The 19,941-nt window shown below is 39.7% G+C and overlaps 1 protein-coding gene across 2 annotated transcripts in view; it reads right to left on the reverse strand.

The window, feature by feature from the left end:
* Positions 1–19,941, reverse strand: part of DGKI (diacylglycerol kinase iota) — a 309,513-nt gene that overhangs the window by 96,950 nt on the left and 192,622 nt on the right. For both annotated transcript variants that reach the window (XM_087873744.1, XM_034403576.2), the window contains exons 19-20: positions 17,944–18,055; positions 17,130–17,329 (exon numbers count right to left, since the gene is read on the reverse strand). In XM_087873744.1, coding sequence (XP_087729870.1) covers positions 17,130–17,329; positions 17,944–18,055 — 312 coding nt within the window. The remainder of the gene's footprint in view (positions 1–17,129; positions 17,330–17,943; positions 18,056–19,941) is intronic.

A 19,941-nucleotide genomic window follows, 5' to 3' on the forward strand; every position in this document is an offset into this window, starting at 1 on the left:
ACTAAACATTTTTCAATGGAAAGTATCATTTGCAGATTTCTACAACTCCAACTTGGATTGCTTGGACAAAGGGATAGTTTTTAATATTGCCATTCTAAGGCTCATTCCATAATGGGTAAATTTTAAAACCAAATACACATAATTAGATTGATCATATTAATCTCCCCTTTTGATTCTGTTACTCAAAAAAAAAATCACTCTTTAAACTTTGGTCTTAAGCTCTTTGGCCACCTAATGAGAAGGAAGGACTCACTGGAGAAGAGCCTAATGCTGGGAAAGATTGAGGGCAAAAGAAGAAGATGACAGCAGAGAACGAGGTGGCTGGATGGAGTCACTGAAGCAGTCGGCGTGAGCTTAAATGGACTCCAAAGGATGGTAGAGGACAGGAAGGCCTGGAGGAACATTGTCCATGGGGTCGTGATGGGTCGGACACGACTTCACAACTAACAACAACAACAATTTTGTGCTGTTAATTAATGTTGTATTTCATTCAAATACATTCCAGGGGGATGCTGCAATGGTCCTAACTGTGAAAAATGGTCATAAGTCATTTTTTTCAGTGCTATTGTAACTTTGAATGGTCACTAAATGAACTGTTGTAAGTTGAGGACTACCTGTACCTTTCCGTCTCCCACTTGCAAACCTCCAAAAGCCACTGTGAGGAAATAATTGGGCCTTGGCCTGAGCAACGGTCCTTCCTGTATGTTCTCTTCACGGGGTCACAGGAGGCTATCGCCAATCTCAGATCGCTGCAGAGCTTATGCGTGAAACAGGAGGTTGTCTTTTGATCAGAAAATGCCTTTTTGTGAAGCTGGATGCTGATAATATAGCACTTTTCTCTTCAAAGTGACATTCCGATTATGTATCAGATTTGTATCTCCAGTCTGGCAAAATTGCAGTATTGTCACTACAAAGCCAATTTTCATTTATTTCATTTATCACCACATTTTCCCCCCTCCTAGAAATAGCGGGAAGTGAAGGGCACCTCATTCTTTTCCTGGATTAATTCAGTCCGATGCAGAACATAAAGGGACACAAAAGATAAAAGCCATAAACAAATATATATATTTTCTTCCCTATGTGGATGCAAACATAGAGATTGGTGGCACTTAAATCTTTTTTTCTGGAATGGCAAAATTATCTTTGCAAAAATTGCTTATCAATATGCACACACACACACACACACATTCTTGTGAATGAATTCAGAGTTTGTAAGGATATCTCTGTTAACTGCAGTTCTCAAATTGCATGTGGTTTATTAAAAGAGAGAAACCCTGGCTTCCCTAATTGTATGATTCCTTTAGTTCTTTTCTTCAGAAAAATCAAGGCTTTTAAATGCAATTAATTTTCCCAAGTTATGGAATTTTATGGAGGTCCAAACAATGTTACTCTCTATTTATAAGTGTAGGAAGTTAGCACCCACCCCTCTCCTAGGAAAATGCGATATTTTAGGAAATATTAAAAGGGCAGAATATTTCCCCTAAAAGGGAGGCAGAAACTCAGGCCCCCCCACCTTTGTCCATGGGCCATTAAGGCCTGGGCCAGTCTATTCTACATAGCAGAGATCTACCTCCTTCAGACAGAGCCATAGTAGGAATTGCTCAAAGCCCTTTCATTACATCATCACCCAGCAAGGTTCAACCAAGCCTGGGACTCTGGACAGCCTACAGAGTTGCCCTTGCATGGCCCCATGGGAGTCTGACAACCAATCAGAATACAAGCTCAAATTCAAAAGCCCAGAGAGTGTATAAAACTCAGGCATTCTCAGCATCTCTGCCCTTTTTTTTTCTTCACCTAAGATCTTCAAAGCATGTGATCCTGTCCACCATTAAAACCATCTTTCCAAGCAGTCTCCATGTTTCCAGTGTCTTTCTTTCCCCACTTAGAACTGAATCCAGAAAGATATTTCTTCTAACATCAACATCCATACTACCCTTTTCTTTCCAGAAAAAAGAGAATCCAGTATAGAAGACCACTGTAGATAGGATTTTATTTTATTTATTTATTTATTTATTGGTTTGATTTATACGCCACCCTTCTCCGGAGACTCAGGGCAGCTTACAATGCGTTAAGCAATAGCCTTCATACTTTTGTATATACCTGCTTAGTAGGGCTTTCAGCCCCCCCCCCCCCCAGCAGTGTTCTTTTTTATACAAAGTCAGCTTATTGCCCCCACAATCCGGGTCCTCATTTTACCTACCTCGGAAGGATGGAAGGCTGAGTCAACCTTGAGCCTGGTGAGATTTGAACTTGCAGTAATTGCAGGCAGCTGGCAGCTAAGTGCTATTTAACAGTGCTTTAGTCCGCTGCTCCACCAAGGCTCTTGGTGCACAATGCAACTTAATTAGCAGTGCAAGCAGGAATCCTGTCTGAAAACACTTATGTGTGAAACACCATAGACTTGCAGTTGGTGAAATGGATTGCCAAATTTGCGGTAAAGTTGATGGAAAAAAGGACAAAGTTGGTGCAGCAGAATGTGGTAGATTGTAGGAAAGACCATTTGATCTAATAATGTAATTTTAATAGTAGTTTTAAGACTGATTGGGTAGATGCAGGGGTGACATTATAATATAATTTTAATCATATTTAAATTGTATCTCAAATGATTATATTTTATTCCAATTTCATTTTAGATCGCATTTTATTCTAATTGCATTTTTAATCGTGCGTTATTCCAATTTCATTTAAATTGTTTTACCAAACTTTTGTAACGATTTGTTTCTGGAACTCTGCATTTTGATATGGCCCAAGGGCTAATCAATAAATAAATTCAACACCATAGGCTGAAGGACTTCAAGGATTTGCAAATGTCTTTAAATTTATGTATGTCCTTCAATTTTTTTCAACCCTTTATTTGGGCCCTGGCAAAGAGACATTGCAAATGCACTCATTTCCCATCCTAAAGCTTTTCAGGACAAACTTTCAAGACAAATGATAAGAAGAATCACTGGCATAGGTAGCATAATCTGCTCACATTTATAGCAGACCCAGATTATATATAAACATAGTTGGTTCTCTACAGCAGGGGTTTCAAACTGGATTTCTTCAAGGGCCGGATCAGCATTGTAGTTCTCCATGGGGCAACCGGGGGGGGAGGGGGAGATGGGATGGATGCCTCCTACAGCACTTTGCCAGCCAAAATAAGCCCCATGCCGCCCCCCCGCGCCCCATTTTGGCCAGCAAAATGCTGCAGGAGGCCATCCAGGCTGAAAATGGGGTGTGGGGGGGCTGTGCATGCCCCGCCGCATTTTGGCTGCCAGAGGCCCTGCGGCCGGTCCTTTGCTATTTCCAGGCTGGCCCCACAGGCCAGATTTAAGCATTCCATGGATCTTGAGATTGACATCCCTGCTCTACAGGTTAGGGCACAGTTTTTCAACCTTTGCAACTTTAAGATGTGCAGACGTCAACTCCCAGAATTCCTCAGTCAGCTACTGGATGCATTGTTGTTGTTGTTAGTTGCAAAGTCGTGTCCGACCCATCGCGACCCCATGGACAACGTTCCTCCAGGCCTTCCTGTCCTCTACCATCCACCAGAGTGCATTTAAGCTCACGCCGACTACTTCAGTGACTCCATCCAGCCACTTTGTTCTCTGCCATCCCCTTCTTCTTTTGCCCTCCATCGTTCCCAGCATTAGGCTCTTCTCCACTGAGTCCTTCCTTCTCATTAGGTGACCAAAGTATTTGAGTTTCATCTTCAGGATCTGGCCTTCTAAAGAGCAGTCAGGGTTGATCTCCTCTAGGACTGACCGGTTTGATGGCCTTGCAGTCCAAGGGACTTGCAGGAGTCTTCTCCAGCACCATAGTTCAAAGACCTCAATTCTTTGGCGCTCAGCCTTTCTTATGGTCCAACTTTCACAACCATATATTGCAACTGGGAAAACCATAGCCTTGACTATACGCACTTTGGTGGCAGGGTGATGTCTCTGCTTTTTAGTAAGCTATCTAGATTTGCCATAGCTTTCCTCCCCAGGAGCAAAAGGAATCTTTTAATTTCTTGGCTGCAGTCCCCATCTGCGGTGATCTTGGAGCCCAGGAAAATAAAATCTGTCACTACCTCCATTTCTTCCCTATCTATTTGCCAGGAATTGAGAGGGCCAGGAGCCATGATCTTAATTTTCTTAATGTTGAGTTTCAAGCCAACTTTTGCACTCTCCTTCTTCACCTTCATCAAGAGGCTCTTTAGTGCCTCTTCACTTTCTGCCATTAGAGTGGTATCATCTGCATATCTGAGGTTGTTGATATTTCTCTCGGCAATCTTAATTCCAATTTTTGATTCATCGAGCCCCGCCTTTCTCATGATGTGCTCTGCATATAAGTTAAATAGGCAGGACGACAGTATACAGCCTTGCCGAACTCCTTTCCCAATTTTGAACCACAGTCAGTGGTTCCATGTCTAGATTATAGACATGCCCAATTTTATTGAAAATAATTATTCATGCTATTGCAAATTCTAGCAAGCTGATATTAGGCAATTCAAATGGGAAGCCAAATCCCCATGGATCTTTCTTCCTGCTCACCTGTGTGTTACTTTAACATTCATCTGCACTTTCTGCTTGCCCCATCTTGAGGCAGGACCTTCTCTTGTTTCAGGAAAAGGAACAGCTGACATTGACCTCAGTCTTCCCCTAAGCTTCCAAGAAAGTGAATTCCATCTGTGTTTTCTTGTGCTACCTCAACAGCAGCATGTTTATCCTTCTATTGGTGTGTGTGTTTGGTCTCCCTTCTATCTTATACAAATGCCTCCATTCAGAGGTGAAATCCAGCAGGTTCTGACAGGTTCTGGAGAACCGGTAGCGGAAATTTTGAGTAGTTCAGAGAACCGGCAAATACCACCTCTGGCTGGCCCCCGAGTGGGGTGGGAATAGGGATTTTGCAGTATCCTTCCCCTGCCATGCCCACCAAGCCACACCATGCCCACCAAGCCATGCCCACAGAACTGGTAGTAAAAAAATTTGAATTTCACCACTGCCTCCATTCCAATTGGCTGGCCTGTGCTTTGACAGGCAAATGACCCTTCCCACATCACTCCCCCACCCAGTCCACACTTCCTGACTTTGATAGCCATTTCATGTTAGATGTCTTTGACTCATTTTTCTTCCTTTCCTTCTTTTCACCAGTCCTCAAAAGACATAGAAAGGAATACACCTTGGAACTTGCTTTCCCATAAGAAAGGAAAAGCAGAAGAACCCACCAATCAGGAATAGTGTTATCTGCATTAGAGACAATATGAATAAGGAGTTGAAATCTAAAATCTCAGGCATGAAAAACAAGATCCACATGTGAACTGATTAACTGATTGATTGCTAAAAGCCTGTGCACAGGAATCTTCTTCTACTACTGGTCAGCAGTAGTTAAAGTTAGATAAGAGTCAATGGCAATCAAGGAGGCTGGACTTCATTCTTTTATGGTTATTGTTGCAATATTTTCAGGATCAGACTCAATAAGATCAACAAGAGTTAAAGATTTAACTATATATTCTTTATTTACATTAGGCATTCTATATTCACTGAATATTCACAGATAGAAGCGAGGGAAATGGTGTAGGTAGCTCCTTATATATACAATGGGTGGAGCTATATGTGGGAGTGGTGAATTATGAATACATTAAGAAGTGAAGAATAAGTTAACCCCTGATACCCTGTCTGTACACTATTTACACATTGGAGAATAAGGCATTTACATCTGACAAATCCCCCTCTAAATGCCGATTCGTTATACAACACCAGTTACATTCAGATTCAGGACAATACAAAACATACAACTTAGAGGTTAAGTATTTATGCTGTTTAGAAGGTAAAGGCTTCGTTAATATATCAGCTAATTGTTCTGAAGTGTCGCAATGCACTGCTTTAATAAATCCATCCTGAGATAATTGTCTCACATGTTTAAATTTTATATCTATATGTCTGGACCTTTGTCCAATGGCATCAGATCTAGATATTTCAATGGCTGCTTTATTGTCTTCATGCATAACAAAAGGCAGAGCAGGTTTTTTCCAGACATCTGAAATTAAATCATTAAACCATACAAGATTATTTGCGGCCTTGGATAAACAAACATATTCCGCTTCTGTTGTTGAAGTAGCCACTAGTTCTTGTTTACCAGTGTACCAGTAAACTGGACAGTCATTTAAGAGAAATACATAACCAGATGTGCTTTTTCTGCATGAGGTGTCTCCAGCCCAATCTGCATCTGCATAACACGTAAGCTTTGGTTCTTTAATATCATTAGGTTCTAACATTAAACAAAAGTCTAGTGTACCTTTTAAATATCTTAAAATTCTTTTAACAGCTTCCCAGTGGTACATTGTTGGTTTGCTGACATGCCTAGATAATAAATTGAGTGGTAAAGCGATGTCCGGTCTAGTCCAATTAGATATGTAAAGGAGTGAACCTATGATTGATCTATAGAATGTATTGTCCTTGAACTCGGGAGAAGATTCATCAGAATTCCTTAGAAAGTCAGTTTGCATAGGGGTATCACAAGGTTTGGCATTGTTTAAGTTGCATTTATTTAAAAGATCTATGATCTTATCTCTCTGGGTAAGTTTGAATCCCCTTTTTGTCTTATTAATTTGGACACCAAGGTATTTGTTTACCTTGCCTAAAGATTTCAATGAGAAATGTTCATTTAGTTTAGTTACAAAAGTTTCTCTTCTTTCTTTATGTTTTCCTATGTATAAAATGTCATCCACATAAATCAATACAAATTCAATGTAATCATCACCCCTCTTGACAAAGAAACAATTATCAGCAGTGGTAGCGTTGAAGTCCATGGTCTTGAGTACTTTTACTAAACAATCATACCACCGTTTACCAGATTGTTTTAGCCCGTATAAACTCTTGTTTAACAACCAAGTCTCATTTTTGTTTGTGTATGGACTATGAGGTGCTCTCACGTATATTTCTTTATCTAATTTTGCGTGTAGGTACGCAGTCTGTATGTCATATTGGAATACATCTAGATTGAGTGCTGAAGCTACCACTAGAGCTGTTTTGACACTCTCTGTTCTTACAGTGGGGGAATACGTGTCAGTATAGTCCTCTGGATATTTCTGTGCATAACCCTGTGCAACCAATCTAGCTTTGTATAGAGTATTTCCTCCCTCTAAATTCTTAATTTTATATATCCATCTGGTACCAATAATTGTCTTATCTTTAGGTGCAGATGCAGGTGTAAATACATTTAGTCCTTGTAAACTTTCCATCTCTTTCTTCATTGCTAATTCCCATTTTTCTTTTTCTTCGTGAGGAAGTTTTAACACTTCCTCGTATGTATTGGGTGTTGTTGGTTCACCATTCATGTGCATTACATAATCCTTGTATTTATTTGGCATTTGATTTCTGGTGTTTCTAATGATTTTCTCGGGTTTACTATCGTTATCATGCAAATATCTTGCTTCCTTTTTTGTTAGTGTGTCTGTCTTTATTTTGAGTTGGCTATTTGTCCAAGTTTTAGTTTTGTTTCTATATTTGTTGATATTTTGTTTTTCTATAGTCCCTTTCTCATGAGATTTTGTATCTTCATGTTTATTTGGGAATATTTCATTAAGATGTAATTTAGACCAGTTAGCTTGTTCATGGAACACAGCTGTTCTGGAGACTATAAATTTGTTGTTACTATCAATGAATCTGTATCCTTTAGTGCCAGTCTCATATCCCATAAATCTGAGTCTCCTGGACACATTTTCTCCCTTTCTTCTTAATTGTTTAGGTATGTGTACGTCTGCTGTGACTCCAAATATATGCATGTGTGCTAATTTTGGTTTTCTATTATACATCACTTCATATGGTGTCTTATTTATAATGCTGGACCATGTTCTATTTTGTGTGTAATTTGAATAATGTAAGGCTTCTGACCAGAATTGTTTGCTTAAGCCAGCATCTTCCAATGTGCATCTAATCATGGTTTGTAATGTGGAATTTTTTCTCTCTGCAATCCCGTTTTGGAACGGAGAAAATGGACTAGATGTGTAATGTAACATTCCTTTGTCTTTTAACCATTGTGAGAATTCTTTAGACATGAATTCGCATCCTCTGTCTGTCATAATTTGTTTTATTTTGATGTTGTGTTGTGTTTCTATGCGTTTGTAAAATTCTTTAAATTTTTGAAATGTTTCATCTTTGTGTTTTAATGTGTAAACAAATCCATAGCGGCTATAATCGTCCACTATTGTCAGGAAGTAACGTTTCCTATAAGTGATTGATGGGGTTAATGGACCAACTAAGTCCATGTGTACTAAATCAAAAATTTTGTTAGTTGATCTGGTAGATTTTTTTGGCCTGGGACTAGTTTTTAGTTTTGTAGATTTACATACTGAGCATTCCAGATAATTTTCACAATTTTTTATTTTGACACCTTCTGCGTGTTCATTTATGGAAACCCCTGGTTTTATCCTAGATGAAAAGAAGTCTTTAGATATCCTTGTGGTGGTGGCTACACTGTCACTGTGAAACAAATTAAACATGCATTGAATAATTTCTGAAACAGTCAAATTTGGCTTAATGCTGTGATACATTGCAGGAGACACACTAGATATTATTAAGAAAAAAGCTCTATGGTGTAAACAATCTATTTTTAGTGTCCAAGGTCTTTTTGGGGGACTAGTGATAAAAAACAGTAAGTTTTCCTTCATAAAGACAACCTGGAGCTGTTGATACCATTCTTGTAAATTAATGCCATCAACCCTTAGTTTTGGGAAGTCACTGGGTAAATTTCCGACATTATTGGGTCCATTACTTACAACCTGAGGTAGTCCGTGGTCTCGTAAATGCAGAAAATTGCAAAACGGCGTGGGGATGCTCGCTACGAGTCTGCATGATCTTCTCTCCTGTTCATGTCTTCCCGGATCGTCAGCGTAGTTTCGCGCATGCGCGTTGCTCATTTCTTCTTCGGCGTCGTCGTGGAAGGTTCTCCTCATTGCGGCTTGCTCGCTCTGCTCTTCTTCAGATGAGTCGGTCTCTGGTTCGACTTTGGGGGTTCTGGCGACGGTGGCTGTTCTTCCTCTTCTATTGAGAGCGTTGGTGCTTGCTTCGGTCTGCGGCGTAGGGCGGTATCGGCAGGGCTCTCTGGGTTCCGGCGTCAGCGTTCTAGTAGTCAGGATGGGAGCGGGCAGGTCTTGAGGCATTGGCTTGCTCGTTCGCTTTTTTGGTGTCTTTTTAGTAATTTTCAGTTTTGGCCCAAATGCAGCAAAGAGCGTTTTCATCGCTGATTTTATTTGGTGTTTTGTTGGATCTTCCTCGCTTTCTGGTTCTGATTCTTCTGAGGTGTTTGAATCTTCCTTTTTGTTTTCGTTGTCTGATAATATTTTTCGCGCCAGAAATTTTGAATTGAGCTTGCTGATTGGCTCTGCTTCGTTCATCTTGGAGGCCGGTTGAAACCAAGATGGCCGCCATTCAAATTTTTGCGCGGGATCATCGTTTTTCTTCTTTGTAATGATTTTCTCCGCAGTCATATTACTCACTATTTTTGGATCTTTGGGTTTTTCATTGGTGATGTTTTTCTCTCTCGCTGCTCCGCTGTTCTTCAGCATATCTTGGAGGTTCGCGATGAGGCTTTCATCATTCTTCTGACTTTTTAATAGTTTTAATATCTCTGACCTGAGTTCGTTATTTCCTATTTCGGTTTCCTCCTGGTCATCAATTATTTCTTCGTCTTCAGTGGTGTATTCTTCGGATTCTCTCGAAATTGCATTGGTGGATTCGTTGATTATTTCTTGTTCCGTTTCCATTTCTTTGCTGTAGGCCCTGGTGTTGGGCCTATCTTTCTTAGACATCTTAAAGCTTTTTTATTGAGTCAATTAACCATCCTCTGCTACCAGTTTGTTGCAATATTTTCAGGATCAGACTCAATAAGATCAACAAGAGTTAAAGATTTAACTATATATTCTTTATTTACATTAGGCATTCTATATTCACTGAATATTCACAGATAGAAGCGAGGGAAATGGTGTAGGTAGCTCCTTATATATACAATGGGTGGAGCTATATGTGGGAGTGGTGAATTATGAATACATTAAGAAGTGAAGAATAAGTTAACCCCTGATACCCTGTCTGTACACTATTTACACATTGGAGAATAAGGCATTTACATCTGACAGTTATGTAAAGACTCTAAACTGATGCCTAGTTTAATTCCTCCCTCTGGCTCTGCCAGTCTCTTTTACAAAAGAGATTTCTTAAATGGCTTCATTTCCAGCTGATTTATACACAGGAAGAAAGCAGCTGAAGGCTACAGGGCAAATAAATTCATATTCTTAACTTGAATAGTGACCACTATTATATTTCATGCTCAAATATAAAAGGTCTCCTATGCTTGGATTTTCTAATTACAGCATCGTTGATTATGTGTATCATCTCCTTCCATCTTTTAAGCTTTCAATGACAGTTTAGGAAACGTTTGCTTGAGCTGAGAATCTACATATTCATATAATATTCTTCACAACACTATAGAATTGTTTCCAAGGTGTTTTTTTTTTTCTATTTTCTGATCTAGCTGGCTGCCCTGAGATTTTCTATCAGTATCTTGCCAAGTATTGAAAAGTCCAACTCTATTTAGCTTTTTAAAAAATATTATCCAAAGTTAATTAAGTGCTGCCACACACTGCAATATGCCTTAACCATTTTGATAGCCTTACTATTGAATTACGGAACACAAAAATCTAGTAACAGACTTTAGTATCATCTACAAGACTATAAAGAGGGTTTTAAAAAAAAATAGAAAGGCTACCTATTAACTTTATGGAAAATAATATTATGTACATGCAACTTCACTTTGTATTTTGATGAATTATTTGTATTTAGGATACCATATTTTTCGGAGTATAAGACACACCTTTTCCCCCCTAAAAGGGAGTGAAAATTTGGGTGCGTCTTATACACCGAATGTAGTCCTGCCCACCCACTGGCCCCCACCCTTTGGCCTCTGCCTCCCAGCAATTTACCTCCTTGCAGCAAGCAGCAAGAAGAAACAGCCCATTTCAGCTTCAGCACAGCCTAATTAAGACAAGTTGATTGTCATTTGGATTGGCCTCCCGACTCCCAGCTGTTTCAGGCTGCAGGGATGGCCATTGCCTATTGTTGGGTGGGCCTCTGCTGCTTGCTACAAGGAGGTAAATTGCTGGGAGCAGATTTTTATTTTTTCCTTGTGCTAATCAAGCTATGCTGAAAACGAAAATGAAAGTAAAGCAGGCTGTTTGCTGTAACGAGACAAAATTGCTGGGAGGCAGAGGCAGATTTCTTTTTCTTGTTTTCCTCATCAAAAAAGGTAGGTGCGTCTTATAGTCCAGAGGGTCTTATACTCCGAAAAATACAGTATTTATTACTGACTTTGAGAGCCAGGGAATTTGGCAATACATTTCTATAGAAGGGCACTTCCCATCATTAATAACCACCAGGAAAAAAATGTTCAACCTTTTCAGATTCAATCTGTATATTAAATCTGAGTTCCATATCATTTAACTATTATTCCAACTCTTAAAGGGCAAACTAATTTGCTTTAGTTTTAGCAATGTTCACATGCCTTTTTTCATGTCTTCCAACAAAGATTTTACAGATGAATTTGGAAATATTTAAACCAAATACTCTAGGTTACATATTTGCAAATTCATTTCATACTCTTCTTGGAGTCCCTTTTTTAAAACTTACATTCTGAGCTAGGGAAAGAAGCCAGGTCATTAATCATTTCAATATAAATATTAGGCTTTAAGCTAAACAAGCTGATAATTCTCCATTCCTTGTTCAATACTCTGGTTTATTTTGATATGCCAATTAATACATGGCCTCCCCTATTAGGATATTCATTGAATCAGGTCTCATTTACTTATAAAAGTTTCAAGTTCTCTCTTTAAGCACTGTTTTGCATCAGATGATTTTCAGAATTCACTACCGTTGGTCATAGTATTCTTTTGGACCAGTATTTCTCAACCTTGGCTAATTTAAGATATGTGGATTTCAACTCCCACAATTCCCCAGCCAACATGCTGGATCGCTAGAACCTGACAACTATTTGATCGCATAAAATGAATCAATCAATTAATTGAAATTAAAATCTTTCAAAGAGCTTTCAATGGTTGAGATTTAATTGGCGTCAGCTTATGTTTTATTTTTGTATTATGCTGTAAAGAGTCTTCAAAAACCAATAGCATATCAATACTGTTACTTAGTAATAAAATAAACATAAACATAATCTGCCATTAATAATTACACTCACCATTCACTTTGCATAGTGAATGCCAAATGTATATTTGGCATTCACCAAGTATATCAAACAATAAATTATAATAACTGTTTACTACCAGAACTCACACCCCTTTCCAAGTTACAATTATTTCAATAAAAACTCATATTTCATTGACAATAAATGTCTCCGCACCTTTTTGGAGAAGCTAATGGTTGAAGATGCAATATGCATTATTAGTTAATATGCTATTATTGCTCCCTTTGGAACAAAGGAATCTGACATATTATTTTTGTTCTGACAGATCCACTGGTTTTTGTAAATGCTCATATTCTTTTTAATTATGCACAGATGCTTCTTTTGACTAGATATTTTGTGAGACATTTAGGCATTTGGACTGCAAATAGTAGTTTATATGGATCATTTTCCATTTTTATCATTCAGTAAAGTGACTTAAATGTGAATCTAATTATATAAGATGGCATAAATGTTATGTGTGAGACTATTTTTCATTAGCATATGAAAGTTTTAAGCATTTGGGAGTCTTTTCTTTCCTCTTTTCTTTTTCCCTTTTATGCATATAAAATAAATATTTTAAAAGCTCATGTCTCTTTTAATCAAATCTGCTTCTCTTTTGTTTTCTTTATTAGCATTGCCTGTCTCAACCAAAGAAGTTGGAATCAGGATGTATATGCATAAAACTGGCAGAAAAATGTAGGAGAAATGATTTAGAATAAAAGTTGTTGAAGTTCTTTCCCTGAACCAGGAAAATAGTTCATACTTAGATCCTCTACTCCAGACCTTAACTTTCTCTCACCCTTTCTCCTTGTTGGACTGGCTATCTGTGGAAGGACTAGGACAAAAAGTGTCATTACATATGTCATAATATAATTATTCAAATGACATGAATTCTTTCATTTGCATAATCATCCCAAAGGCGCTTTTTCAAAAGGCAACTGAGCTTTGTTTTTCCTTGAAGATGTTTCGCTTCTCATCCAAGAAGATTCTTCAGTACTGGATGAGAAGTTAAATGTCTTCAAGGAAAAAAAAACCCAGCTGCCTTTTGAAAAAGCACCTTTGGGACAACCATGACCTAGATCAGTGATGGAAAACCTTTTCAGCATCAAGTGCTGAAAAGGTTGCGCAGAAAGGTCGTACACAGGCGCGCTCATCATGGCCGCACTCTGGAAAAGCTGAACTTCCAGATTCTAGCGCGCATGCGCACCCGATAATCAGCTGGCCACCATGCATGCACAGGCCGGTTTTTGGCATTGCCGCAAGCACGAAGGACAGCTGATTGTCGTGCGTGCATGCACACCAGAAACCTAGAAGACAAACAGGCAAGGCCGCACGTGCCAGGCGACATGGCTTTGCATGCCACTTTGGGCACACATGCCATAGATTTGCCATCATGGACCTACTGTGTTTTCCCGAAAATAAGACCCTGTCTTATATTTTTTTGAACCCTGAAATAAGCGCTTGGCCTTATTGTCAGGGAGGTCTTATTATTTTGGGGCGCGTGGAGCAAGACAGGACTCCTCTTGCCGTCTTACTTGATTTCCAGCTCTGTCTCCCTAACCAGAGGAAATAGTGGGGACCAGCTGCGCATGCGTTTAAATATTTTCGGGAAGGATTATTTTCGAGAAAACACAGTAGATGACTGAGAATCTCCATAGGCAATAATTTGCATAATGAAATTATAGTTTCTACCAGACTGTTCAGATAGAACATTGTTTCTCAACCTGAGCAAGTTTAAGATGTGTGGACTTCAACACTTAGCATGCTGTCTGGGAAATTCCAGGGGTGAAACTTCACAGATCTTAACGTTGTCAAGATTGATAAACACTGTGATAGAAGCTGAAGTAGGAAGATAGGCATTATGGATTCAAAAACTCAAATATTGTACCACATGACAAAGAACATTGTCTTTTATCCAGGTCAGCTATCAATACGTTTTGCAGACAACTATCTGTATATACTGTACATTTTGTAGAGCCATTGGCACTCTGAATAGTAAAAACAAGATAAATGAAAACCAAATGCAATCTCAATCCATCCAATGTATGCTGACAGGACCACGCACAAGTTTCTTAAAACAGGCTCATATGTCATAATTCTTGCATTATATCATTTCCCTTCACCAAGAACAAACACAAAGCAGAAACAGCTGCCAGCTTTAATAACTATTTTCAATATCCTTGATTCAGGGTGAAAATAATAGATTTTATTAAATGCATGATTCTAGCTACCTGGCTATCATATGTGGTGATAGTACTACGAGGTGGAAAGATGCCTCTTCTATGGGATACAATGGACATCAGAACCTATGGTTGAGTGTAGAATTTTCAGAAGAGGTTGTTTCTTGAAAATATGAGCTTCCATCCATATGACCTAATAACAGTTTAAAAATCCATAAAGCAGCGTTCCTTATGACAGATGTGCTTGGAATGCAAATTCTAAGATTCCAAAAAGTTATAATCTCAATGCATCTAGAACAGGGGTGTCAAACTCGATTTCATTGAGGGCCACATCAGGGTTGTGTTTGACCTCAAGGGGGTGAACGGGCACGGCCAGGGTGGGCATGGCCGGGGTGGGCGTGGCCAACTCAACATCCTGCAGCCCTCTGCCAGCAAAACAGAGCCCGTGAGGCACACGGCCCTCCCAAGGAGGCACACTCCATTTTTGCTGGCAGAGGCACCACAAGCCAGTCCTTTGCTTTTCCAGGGTGGTCCCGCAGGCCAGATCTAGCATCCTTGGGCCGGATGCGGCCCATGGTCCTTCAGTTTGACACCCCTGATCTAGAACGTTCCAATTTGAAGAACCTCATGACTTATAATACAGTATATATTTACTTTACTAGTGATGACCCCTGCCATAGTTGATATATTATGTGTTTGCCATATTACAGAATACTATTTTTCTAAACTTTCTTGTAACAGTGAGTGTTCATCATTCAGAGTTTTATTTCCTAGCTTCCTAGCTTATTATTACTGAACTACCTTAAAAAGTTGTTTTAGAGTTTACTGGAGAAAAAAAGGTTAAAAGCTGAAAAACTGTGGCATGATGTTAGATTCGTTTTGGATTGAAGCAGCATAAAAGCACTTGCAAATGAAAAAAGTAATGTCATATAATGATGCTAAATCTTGTCCACCTGAAGCTTCTTATCCTTGCTTTGATATTTCAGTAGTCTGGAGGCAAAATAAATAGTCTCGTAAAAGACACAAAAACAGACCTGAAAAACTTTCAAGTCACTTCAAGCAGGACTGGAGTAAATTGGAGGATACATTGCTGGGACAAAATAATACCAAATTTCAAAATCTTTAAAGCTTTCTTTGTGTTAAAAAAAATAAATAATAACAAAAATTTCAGGAAAAAATCCAGTTTCATTGGTCCTCTGATTAAACTCTTTAGAAAATTAAGTGCCTGCCAGCTAAGAACAAAAAGGCCAATGAGGACAACAAGCAGTGACCAGGAAGGAACAAGGTGTCCCAACACAGTGCACTATAGCCCAGGTGTTCTCAACACCCAGTCAGTGATCGGCACCAGGTCACAGCATGCCAGAAACCAGGCTGCGCAAACAAACAAAGCCCATCTGTGGATACGGGTGGCATGCAAAACCATGCCCCCTCTAGTCCACGGAAAAACCTCTCACCAAGGAACCAGTCCCTGGTGCCCAAAAGGTTGGGAGCAAAGGTGGTATTCAGCCATTTCGGACCGGTTCACCCGAAACAATAGCGGAAATAGTGGGTGGGCTCGCCTGTCCCTGCTCTATGCCATCTTATTTAGGCATGTATTTGAGGCCGGCCACGTGCACGGAAGGCACGTGCCTGAAGAAAGCACATGTGCAGAATGCCGGGCGCATGCGCGGAAGGCAGACACACACACAAACCGGGCACGCGCACACATGAAGCGACTATGTGTGCACACGGCGAACCGGTAGTAACATAATGAGAAACCCACTGCTGGTTGGGAGCCGCTGCTGTAGCCAACTACAGTAGAGTGCAATGAAGTGGGTTTCAGCAGGTTCTGACCAGTTCTGGAGAACTAGTAGCGGAAATTCTGAGTTGTTCGGAGAACCGGTTCAATACCACCTCTAACTGGCCTCACCTCCATCTATTCTCTGCCTCCCAAGATCCAGCTGATTGGGAGGAAATGGGGATTTTGCCGTATCCTTCCCCTGGAGTGGGGTGGGAATGGAGATTTTACAGTATCCTTTCCCTGTCATGCCAACCAAGCCATGCCATACCCACCAAGCCATGCCACGCCCACCAAGCCACACCGACAGAATTGGTAGTAAACAATTTTGAAACCCACCACTGGGATGTACTACATGAAGGGTCAAATTTTACGTTCCAGTTTTTTGGAAAGTTAGCAGCTCACACTCATATTGGAGCTATCTAGTTGTGCATATTAGCCCTTTGCCTTTTAAATCAAGAGACTGGAAAGTTGTGATCATGTCTCCATGTCAACAGTTTATAGCCAAGGACCTCGCATCTATGGTTTACACATGAGTTAGCATGCTGAGCCCAAAAGTGGGGTGCACAACCAACAAATGCTATTTCATTTCAAGAGACTTAAAGCAGAACTGGAAATTCAGCCCAAGAAAGAACATCATGGGAAATAGAAATTAAAAGAAAGAGACTCGTGTGATTAATTGTTATTAGAGATTCATTTTTATGAAGGTCAGTTCTGAAAATTTTGTTGCATGATCTCTTCTATCTTTAGGGAAGGTGCAAGATACTTAATATGGAGCATGGCAGTCATTATAGGAGAGGGAGACACGTGAGGAGCAAGCTTTGAGAAAAAAGAAGGGGCCTCATTCAAATTCTTCATACAACGTTATACAGATTCAGTATAGTTGCTACATCCTTAATTCATTCCTGGACGGCCACTGCAGCTTCACCTCACATTTAAGTTTTGCCCCTACCAAAAAGCACATGTAACCAACTTACTCATTGAGCATAGGCATGGATGTCCTTCTCTTGCTTTTCTGCACCATATTGGCCTGGTTCCTAAGGGAGATTCGGATAAGCGATGGAGCCAGCCGACATGGTTCACCATCCACTTGCATGGGGATGGACTTATATGTTAGTAGAGTCACTTCCCGACACTGATGTAACCTCTCTCCATGACCTCCTACTTGAAGAGCAGCCTTTCCATGACATAAAGAAGGAGAAAAGAGAGGAAATATTATATGTAGATATTTCTTTCTTCCTTTTTTCCCTTTCCAAAACAAAAGAAAGTTTTAAAAGATTCTTAGATGGTGTGCACAATTCTTGCCTTATCTTAAATAGAAGATGGCCAAGTTGTGTGGCCAATATCCCACTTGTCATTACAGAATTATCTTGCTAATAGCTTACAACAGTCTGTCTTCAGTTCAATCCTGATACCATGAGATAAATCCTCCTAAGGGCTTTTTTTCACAACAGTAGGCAACCAGGAAGTCTACTTCATCCATTGTTTAAATTGGGAGAGATTAAACGTGGGAGATATTTTCATGGAAAGAGGGACCATCTTTTGAGAAAACATTGCTCCTTGCAGTATCCTCATCTGCCACATCTCAAAATCAGCAAGCAAGAAGAAAAATATCAAGTAGAGAGAGGAATCAGTTGCATGCAAACCATTTTTTCAAGCACAGGAGTGGATAGTGGTTAACCATCCTCCACTGTGTCCTTAAATTGGCAAATCTATCTAATACAGATGCATACCAAATGTGTAATGTTCATTAACTAGTATGAGAAGAAATGTATTTTAAAAAGTACCCACCAAGGATGCCATGGTGAATCCAATGACCTCAATGTAACCATCATCATGTCTCTGAGGTTCGAATTCTCTATGGTCTCCTGGATTACCCCAGGGCATTGTGCCAGCACAATACCTATAGAAAGAAGTTGAAGCTGTAAGGACTTCAGTGAACATTCAGCCAATTTTATCTTCATCAGAAACTCATATAATCAAGCACCTATGTAGCTTTGTTCTGTACAAATGACTTCTGAGAGCTGAGAAGTCTTTCTTTCCTTTGTTACAGTGATTGTTCAGAAAAAAAATAAGAGTCACTTTTCCACATAGAATGTAGACTTGCCTTTGAGGCAGGGACTAATTCTATTCTATTCTATTCTATTCTATTCTATTCTATTCTATTCTATTCTATTCTATTCTATTCTATTCTTGATATAGGAAGGATTCTCAGAGTGAAGATTCATTCTTTCAACTGAGAGAGGGATACATGGCACCACAGTTAGATTATCTTGATGTAGACACATGTGTAAATCCCAGAGCAGGCTCCCTCATGAGACCAAGATATTCAAGTTGTGTTGGAAGGAACAGGTTGAACTTGACCCACCATCTGCAGTCCTCTCATTCTAGGTGGTATAATCTTGCATTTTGATGCAGTTCTCCGAATATAATGCAAAATATGGGAGAGAAATATGTGCCTTCAAAAGCAGATTAAAATTAGAGTTGATGTTCTGGAGATCTCTTGTAGGCTACCAGCACTTTCAAACTGCCTATCCATTTTGATGGCTCAAAATAAGAAGTCTTTGGAATAATTCTGTGGTATTCTGGGACCACATCACTTTTATTTGGTATGTTTTTTTAGGCTCAAATATTGGTTGACTTGGGTGATCTCTATAGATGTTTACTCATGGAGTCTCACGTTGGGGAAAGGACCTTCCAAGTGAGATATTGAGGCAGTGGAAGAGAAGGTCACAGAGGCAGCAATGGTCATGAAGATGGCAACAGTTTTGGGCTACACTATGCATACAATCACCTTCAGTTTGTTGCAAAATAGAAGTCTGTGAGTCTATTGAACGATAGATAAGCATATCAATGCATATGTTTATTTTGTTAGAATAAGAGGAAAGCAGCGAGAATGATTACTTTGGATCAAGGGTGGGTAGCATTTGAAGGACTGAAAGGGCTTCAGTTCAAACTTCTGACCTTCTGGAGGTCCACTGAAAGTCTTCTGATGATGGTGAGACATTGCTAAAAACAGCCCAAACATTTTTGGCCTGGATTTTCTGAGCAAGCAGGAAGGTTCCCTGAGACATTCCTTAAAATCATCCAAAACCTGAACAAATGGCCAAATAAGACCACTGAAATCTAGTCCTGATACCAGAGGTGGTATTCAGCAGGTTCGTCAAAGGCTTTTAAAAGCATTTTTTTTTTTTACAACCTCTTCGGCTGAAGTGGTTGTAGAAAAAATGCTTTTAAAAGTTTTTTTAAAAAAGCCTCTGATGATCACGTGGCTCAGCTGGGATCGTCAGAGGCTTTTAAAAGTATTTTTTTACAACCTCTTCAGACAAAGTGGTTATAGAAAAAATGCTTTTAAAAGGTAAAAAAAAGCCTCTGACGATCCCAGCTAAGCAGCGTGATCGTCAGAGGCTTTTGCTTTTAAAACTAAAAAAAAAAAAGATTGCGTGCCACAGCTGATCCCCCCGCCTCATGTGCTGTTCTACTTACTGCATGCCTCCTTTTGGTGTGCACTGCGGGTGCGCACCTCGCATTTGGTGTGTGGTCCGCATACACAACCAGCGAACCGGTAGTAAACCGGTTCAGATTTCACCACTGGCGCGCGCTCACATTTGCAAACCGGTAGGGAAAGTAAGTGAATACCACCCCCTGACTGTTACCCTCTAATTTTGGCAATGTATACTAGAAAACACATGTAGCCTGCACCTCATGACTTCCCAATTGTTTTTTGAAAAACATTAACTCCACATAAAAAAAAATAGCCAGAAGACTTCAAGAAATCTGTCTGTTTGT

This window comes from Pantherophis guttatus, chromosome 7, assembly GCF_059756535.1.
Source record: "Pantherophis guttatus breed Tessera chromosome 7, ASM5975653v1, whole genome shotgun sequence".
NCBI classification, from domain to species: domain Eukaryota; kingdom Metazoa; phylum Chordata; class Lepidosauria; order Squamata; family Colubridae; genus Pantherophis; species Pantherophis guttatus.